The sequence below is a fragment of the Lipotes vexillifer genome, unplaced genomic scaffold (assembly GCF_000442215.2).
Source record: "Lipotes vexillifer unplaced genomic scaffold, Lipotes_vexillifer_v1.1 scaffold28, whole genome shotgun sequence".
NCBI lineage: Eukaryota > Metazoa > Chordata > Mammalia > Artiodactyla > Lipotidae > Lipotes > Lipotes vexillifer.
Genome location: NW_006793929.1, coordinates 281,239 through 289,492, shown reverse-complemented (window position 1 = coordinate 289,492; position 8,254 = coordinate 281,239). Strand labels below are relative to the sequence as shown.

Here is an 8,254-nt window from a genome sequence, read left to right as displayed (position 1 = left end):
TCCAGTTCCTGTTATTCCATGCTGGCTGGAAGTGGAAATACGTAGTCATTATTGCAGTCTTCCCCAGCACATAGAACTAGGCATTATCATTGAAGGACAACACACTGAACATATCACTTGATGTCACTGAGCATATCATGCATTGTAATATAATATCAATACACTATTTCACATATTTGTCCTGTGGTTCATCCTTGCATCCCCGTGGAGATGAAGAGGGTAGAATAGTCTAATGGTCTCTCTGCAGCCTGGCCCACTGTGAGCACTGAATTGCTTGTTGAATAATTGAATGAATACATGCAGGCTTACATGAATGCACTCATGCATGAATGAATCACTTTGACTGTGTGAATGGATTCTTTCCTACCCACGCCCCCGCCCCACCCCCCCAAATTCTCCACTGTGCAGATCAAACCCAGATGACTGCTCCAGAGCCTTCCTGCCCGGGTTCTGGGTGACAGGATGTCCAGTGACAGGACACTGTCCCCGGCCTTGTTCCAGATAATTTCCTCACTCCTCAATTTCTTCCTCCCTGCCTTACTACTTTTAGCCTGATGCTGAGCTGATGTCCCTTCTTCTTACATATTTTTGGAAGTGGTTAAATTCTTCACCATAACCCTGGTGACCCCTTAGCTTTTGAGAATGTAAGTATCACTTTTAATTAGGTTGTGGATTTTAGAGTATCACAACGCTGCCCTATCATTTCTATTTGCAAAAAGCATCCAATATTTTTCTTATTAATAATCTGTACTCTATTATTATCTAGCCCTAGGGCTATTATTGACTAGAAGAAAACAATTTGGGAGACTATTTCATTTTTAAAATAAATGACGCTAATTTTACTAAAATTTTTTTGAAGTGAATACTTTGGTACCTCATTGCTAAAATGTGTTCAAAGAAAACAGTAAAAGCCCAATAGTTCTGAAATGTTTCCAATGTAAGAGTTTTTATTCTGGTTCCACGCTCAGAGGTACCTACAACAGACTACAGATAAAACTAATTAGGGAGGGCTCAATAAGAATTTTCAGAAAACAGAAAAATAGGCAATGTTCAGTCTTGCAGCCCTCAGACAAGTTACTAGGTCTTAATTTCAGTCCTAACATTTAATGATAAAATCTCTAATTCTGATGAGATAATCAATTTAAAACAAGACTGCAGGCTTGGATTAGAACTACATAATTTCAAGATTAGAACTACAGATTTCAAAAAATTTGAAAATCCTATGATGGTAATCTATCAGATTAAATTTCTGGGTGTGGGGAGTCTACCAGAAGATGGTATTCAATCAGTTTTGTGGGGGCAGGGAAAATAATAGGATAAAGGATGGTCCAGAAAAGCCAGAACCAATAAGCTCAAACAGATCCAGGTGGAGGACGGCAGGGAAGTCTACCTTTGTTACAACTGGGGAAGGCAGAGGTAGAATGAAGCATGGCCTTACCTCGGCAGAGGGGCTAGTTCCACAATGTCTGGTGGCTGAGGGCAGCCCAGGGGGAACACTGGTTCTCTTAAACATGGTTGCCACTAGACTGCTTTCAGGTTTCTCAGCGATGCTCCTCAGCGCTTTGCTGCTGTGGGTGGCTTTATAAGGGCAGGGCAGGGCAGGGCTGCTTGAGGTGGAGGTGTGGCAGCGATGGCGTGGCTGGTTGACTCCTAGACCCCACGCCGAGGACCTTCTCTGGGGAAGTGGATGTCAGCGTTACTTAAGGGTGTTAAGAGTTTTTGCTGTCCTGGCGCCTAAACTGGCCCGGAAACTGGGGAGTGATCTTATGTGCACTATCCTTGAGAGACATTTCAGGGTGTTCCTGGGAGAAATGATGTTGTCCCTCTCCCAGCCTGGGCTTGGGGTGTGTTTTGGGGGTAGGACTCTTGGGACCTGTTTCCATGGGAAGAGTCATCTGAGTCCAAGGAGCCCATCTCCTGGAGAGGTAGCCTCTTGGTGGCTTTCTTTTTCTTCCTTCTAGGGTTCTCCTGTCTTAGTGCTTGTAAATCCCCAGTGTTAACTTCTTTGATAGGCCATATTAGGAGAGTAGAGTTCTTTATCTCCATGTCTTCCCTAGAGAGAGAGAAAGAGAGTGAGAGAGATAGATCAGGGTTATCCTGGTCTTGCTGGCTGCTGTGTCTACAGAAATGTTCAAGCCAAGAGATAACAAGTGTGGTGAGGATGTGGATAAAAAGGAACCCTCGTGCACTGCTGGTGGGAATGTAAACTGGTACCGCCACTATGGAAAACAGTATGGAGGTTCCTCAAAAAATTAAAAGTAGAACTACCATGTGATCCAGCAATTCAACTTCTGGGTATATACCCAAAGGAAATGAAATCAGTATCTTGAAGAGATATCTCCACTCTCATGTTCATTGCAGCATTACTGACAATAGTCAAGACATGGTAACAACCTAAGTGTCCACTGATGAATGAATGGATAAAGAAAATGTGATATACATGGAATATTATTTAGCCATAAGAAAGAAGGAAATTTGCCATTTGTGACAACATGGATGGACCTTGAGGGCATTATGCTAACTGAAGTATGTCAGACAGAGAAAGACAAATACTGTATGATCTCACTCATATGTGAATCTAAAAAGAGCCAAACTCACAGAAACAGAGAATAGCATGATGGTTGCCAGGGGCTGGGGAGGTGGGAGAAATGGGGAGATGTTGGTCAAAGGGTATAAAAAAATAAAATAAAATATATCGGGCAGTTTATTTATCTAGAAGTGTCATCCTTCAAAGAAGGCGTCTTGGGAACACCACGACCCCATCTCAGCCAGGCCATCATGGCATACCATTTCGGGAACTTGCCTTTTTCAGGGCCTTTAGGGTAAAGTAAGGACACCAGCTGTTCAACCTTATTTTGTTCCCATAATCAGTACCTGCCACCTTGATCACCCATCTTTCACTCTGAGTAACTTTGCCATGGCTGCTTCAGATCCTTTTGGAAATTGTCAAGAAAAAAATTAGTAGAGTGGAAAGAGATTTTTAGTTACTTTTAAATAGAAAATTTCATCAATCAAATTCCTCTTCAAAGGATCAAGATTCACCACATGTGATACTTTTCAAAGATTGGCTCAAGGACTCAGGAGGTGATTTCCAAGAGACATTAAAAAATTGGCCTGACCAGTTCACACGCATTAGGATAGCTATTGCCCAAAAAAGAAGAAAAAAAAAAATCGAGAAGTAACAAGTGTTGGCAAGGATGTAGAGAAATTGGAATCCTTGTGTGCTGATGGGAATGTGGAGTGGTACAGCTGCTGTGGGAAACAATGTGGCAGTTCCTCAAAACACTAAAAATAGAATTATATAATCCAGAAAGTCCACTTATGGGTATATACTCACAAGAATAAAAGCAGGGATCCAAACAGATATCTGCACACTGATGTTCACAGCAGCATTATTCACAAGAGCCAAAAGGTAAAAGAAGCCCAAGTGTTCATTGACAGATAAATGAACAAACAAAATATGATATATACAGGCAATGGAATATTGTTTAGCTTTAAAAAGGGAGGAAATTCTGGCATTTTCTGTAACATGGACGAACATTAAGCTGAGTGAAATAAGCCAGTCACAAAACGGCAAACACTACGATTCCACCTAGAGGAGGTTGTACCGAGAGTCGGCGAAACCACAGAGATAGAACATAAAACGGTGGCTGCCAAAGGCTGAGGGGAAGAGGGAGTGGGGAGTCCGTGCTCATGGGTGCAGAGTTTCAATTTGGGAAATTGAAAAACAGCTCTGGAGATGAATGGTGGTGATGGTTGCACAACCATGTGAATGTACTTAATGCCACTGAACTGCATGCTTAAAAATGGTTAAAATGGTCAATTTTATGTTATGTATATTTTACTGCAATAAAAAAGTTGGCCTTAGCAATAGCAGTAGCATTGGAAAAACTTCCCAGGAGAGGCCACCAACAAGATTATCTTTTTTTTTTTTTTTTTACTGATCTCTGTCATCTAGAAACTCAAATAGTGAGTCATCAAGACACGTGAATAAATAAAATGCAGGGTGATAATTATTGACTCAAACATTGAATAAAGTGCCATCTGAGCCTAAAAGTGAGAATATTATCTCTGCCTCAGTACTATATGAGGCTACATGGGAAGTAATGTATGACCTGGGTTGTGAGAAATGGGTTTATCAGGAAGAACAGAGGAAGAGAGACGATCCAGACAGCAAGGACTGTATGCTATCATACCCAGGCACAAAAGAGCGAGGACACGGGGAGGGGGAAGGGTAAACTGGGACGAAGTGAGAGGGTAGCATTGACATATATACACTACCAAATGTAAAATAGATAGCTGGTGGGAAGCAGCTACATAGCACAGCGAGATCAGTTCCGTGTTTTGTGACCACCTAGAGAAGTGGGATAGGGAGGGTGGGAGGGAGACGCAAGAGGGAGGGGACATGGGGATATACGTATACATATAGGTGATTCACTTTGTTATACAGCAGAAACTAACACAACATTGTAAAGCAATTATACTCCAATAAAGGTGTTTAAAAATAAAAAGCACAGACAACAATAACTAATTTGGAAGCTCAATATGATTAGATTATAGAAGAGATTGTGGGGATGGTATGAGGTGTAATTAGAATGGTAAAATGGGTCAGATCTAGGAAGACGTTTTATGGCTTGTTAATAAATTTGAAAATTTCCCTGTATACGAGGGCCTCTCACTGCTGTGGCCTCTCCCGCTGCGGAGCACAGACTCCGGACGCGCAGGCTCAGTGGCCACGGCTCACGGGCCCAGCCGCTCCGCGGCATGTGGGATCCTCCCGGACCGGGGCACGAACCCGCGTCCCCTGCATCAGCAGGTGGACTCCCAACCACTGCGCCACCGGGGAAGCCCCCCAACAAGATTATCTTTAAATATAAGGCCAGCGCCTGTGTGAATGGGTAAGTTCTGTGAGGCCAGGTTCTCAGAGACCTGAAATCACGCTGCAAGACTGTAATCACCAACCCTGTTCTTTGAAATCTAAAATCTTATCCACCACACTACCATCAATTCTCCCGCAAATCGCTACGCTGCTCCAGAGGAGACTAAGTTGATACATACCATTTCCTTTTCCGAGGTTTTCTCTGTTTCCCATATATTAGAGTTGGTCGCAGTCCAGTCTATAACCTATCAGCTCTCCGACAGAGGAGCAGCAAGGAAGGAATGCGAAGAAGAGAGTTTTCCGGGTGCACTAAAGGCACCCGAAGAGTAAGGCAGAGGAGAGGCCTACCTGTCCACCTGAAGGACACTAGGAGATGATCTTGGAAGGAACCCAGGAAGAAGAGCATGAAAGACCAAGAAGCAACGTGTGTCCAGCCCTCCCTCAGTAGGGGGTTGGTCACATCAGTGGTGGACCACCTGGACAATTAGATTTGAGGCAGGCAATAATGAAACAAGAAGTGTCCTTGTCCTGTAAAGATGCAAGTAACATATTAAGTAGAAAAAATGGTGCACAACAGAATGTATGTTACATACTCATTTCTGTTATTAAGATTGTGAATATGGGGGATGATTGGAAACCTTCACATCCATCTTTTAATAGTTGCCTCAGAGAAGTGGATTCCAGGAGAACTGTCACTTTCTCCACATTAAGAAATCTTTTTTCAACTGTCATAAATGATTAAGAGAAACAAAGGTTCCTATTTTGAGGAAAAAGAAGCAAAATAGCAGAGAAAACACTCTAGAAGGATATACATCAAAATGCAAATGGTGATTACTCTTGAAATGTGGAACTACGGATGGTTTTTATATTCCTTTTGTTTTTTGCTTTTAATTCCTAAATTATATTAACTATGCATTACTTTTTGAATAAGAATAAAACAGTATAAGTTAGCATGATTTGAATAAAAATGGGCCGGGATTTTGATCAAGGAAAAGCCTTTACATCAACCAAGTAGATGCTGCTAGGCTACCCTATTATATTCTCCAGAATGACTGATGTCGACCAAGTTCAAGATATTCCACAAGGAAATGTCCCCTTATAGGATGGGGGAGCAGGGTAGGTGTGAATCTGATGTGAAAGCTCTTATCCACGCCCCCCGGCCCCCGACGCACCCTCACTCTGCTCTGTGGGAAGGGGAAGGGCGGCCATGCTCCCGACTTCAGCCAGTGGACATTCTCCACCAGCACACCCGGAAGGGCCCTGCTAAGTGGCTTTCTTTTGCCCTATTTCATGCCCAAACCGAGTTCGATTTAGTGCCCTATTAATTATTTTAGGCTACAGAGTTGGTCAACACTGCAGGGGATCGTGGAGGAGCCAGGCACTGTGCCTTCCTTCACTGGCTCTTCAGAGCAGCTCGTTCCGCTACGGGGAGGAGCTCTGAGCATCCTGTCCACGCTCTCCTTGGGTCAGAATCCACCGCATTCACCTGACCTGGGCCTCGTCAGTTTGCCCGTATTCTTGCTGGCTCCCTGAGGCCTCACGTCTATTCTGCCCTAAGTGTGTCTCCGTTGGCAAGGCCATCTTAGAACATAAAGAACAGGAGGACGTCTGGCATAGGCACCGGATACCCATTTGATGAGGGCCAGGAGGCCCCTGAGTTTTAACAACGGAAGGGGCAGAAAAAGGAGAGACTGAGAAGAAAAGGCAGTTTTTGCTATCCAGATTGCTCTCACTGGCCCTCAGGGGTAACGAATCGCCGTGACTGTCTGTGCTCTTGTCCCAAGTACCAGCACGCTGTCTGAGGACAGGCAATGGCACCTGTCCCTCTGGATAAGGTAGGACACTCACAGACAGGGTTATGGCGGAACTGCTTGTTTTCCAGGCCTTAGGAAATGGGGCTCCTGATCTGACCAGAAGGGACCGAGGGAGCTGATGACATACACAGGCTTAATGATTTCCAGAGGCACAGCTCCTTCTAAGGGAAAAATAGTCAGTAGTGACCGGGTGAGAGGATGGGAGTGATTCATCTCAGAGGCAGCACTGAATCTTGGAGTTTTAATCGATGACTTAATATCCCTGCTGTCAGGAAGGCAATGTGAGGCCATGCTACATGGATAAGGGGAGGAGGGTTCAACAGTATGGGAATTATCATTTCCTTTGGGGGCACAGTCCTAAATCTGAATAGCGTGATGGAAAATTGCTAAACTGCTCAAAGAAAGGTAACGAGAGGCTAATATTTTGTGTAATAGGAATTAAGAGCTGGCTGCAGACCCAGACAAACCACATCAGAACGCTGGGAGGGGGCTCTCCCCTCCAGGATTCTCCTACCCAGCCACATCCCCAAGACCACACGGTTATAATTGTGCACCAAGGGAAGAACACTCTTGTCTTCAGAATCTCACTGCCCAACAACCTCCTTCAGATGCCCAGTAATTTTTCCGGAGCACAGAGAAAATGATTAGTCCAATCTGGTTTTCCTGGGATCCCATTTAGAACGTTGCTCATTATTTCAAGAAACCAAACTCCCTCTGTGGTGAATCTTCTTAAAGAGGAAACTTGAAGGTAATTTGCCCAAGCCTTGTTCTGTCAACAAGGAAGGGAGGATGGATTCCAGCTCGGCTGGGAGGGGTTTCCTGCCAGTTACATGGCACCAGAGGCGCCCTGCCCAGAGGAGCGCGTGGTCCCCACCTGTGGGTGGTTGAGTAACACCTGCTAGAGGCACTTCCCTTCAATGGAGAAAACCGGAAGTCAGAGCATTAAGCCCAGCAAACACGCTTTCCCTGAAGGAGCTGGAGGCCGCAGCCTTCTGTTGTGAACAGGACCCCAGGGGAGGTAGTTAGGGAAGACCTCGTGCTGTGAATCTCCTGCCTGGCAAGGAGGGAGGATGCCAAAATGAAGGAAAATTCCTTCTGGCTCCCTTGCTTTTTGGACTTAGGAGAAATTACATGTGTGTTCTCTAAATGGAGAAAGTTACTGACAGGTTAGGGAATATTCTCATTCAGAGCAGACATCTCTGATGGCACGAAATGCAGAAAAAGCTCAGGGACTTTACTGAAGGTAAGGCAAGGCAAGAGCAGTCATCTCCCCCCACCAGACACACCTCTCTCAGTGGTGCTGTCAGAGAATGCAGTCATCAGGTTTCAAAGGAAAGAGAAAATTGGAAGAGCCTCACCTGACTTCATATCACAAACATGGTAATACTAAAACTCTCTCCTTTAAGGACTAGTAATTTGGAATTTAGCAAAATGGGTAACATACTTTGCAAGACAACCTTGCTGTAAGTCTTCAAGAATCATTTGTGTCGGGCTCCCCTGGTGTGCAGTGGTTTGAGAGTCCGCCTGCCAATGCAGGGAACACGGGTTCGTGCCCCCGTCC

At 44.6% G+C, this 8,254-nt stretch overlaps 1 protein-coding gene across 1 annotated transcript in view; it reads right to left on the bottom strand.

Annotated features, from left to right (window-relative positions):
• Window positions 1-875: 875 nt before the first annotated feature.
• VWA3B (von Willebrand factor A domain containing 3B) overlaps window positions 876-8,254 on the bottom strand; it is a 218,934-nt gene continuing 211,555 nt past the window's right edge. The window contains 5 exon segments of the mRNA XM_007466893.1: window positions 876-881; window positions 1,439-1,603; window positions 1,606-1,699; window positions 1,834-1,859; window positions 1,861-2,053. Coding sequence (XP_007466955.1) covers window positions 876-881; window positions 1,439-1,603; window positions 1,606-1,699; window positions 1,834-1,859; window positions 1,861-2,053 — 484 coding nt within the window.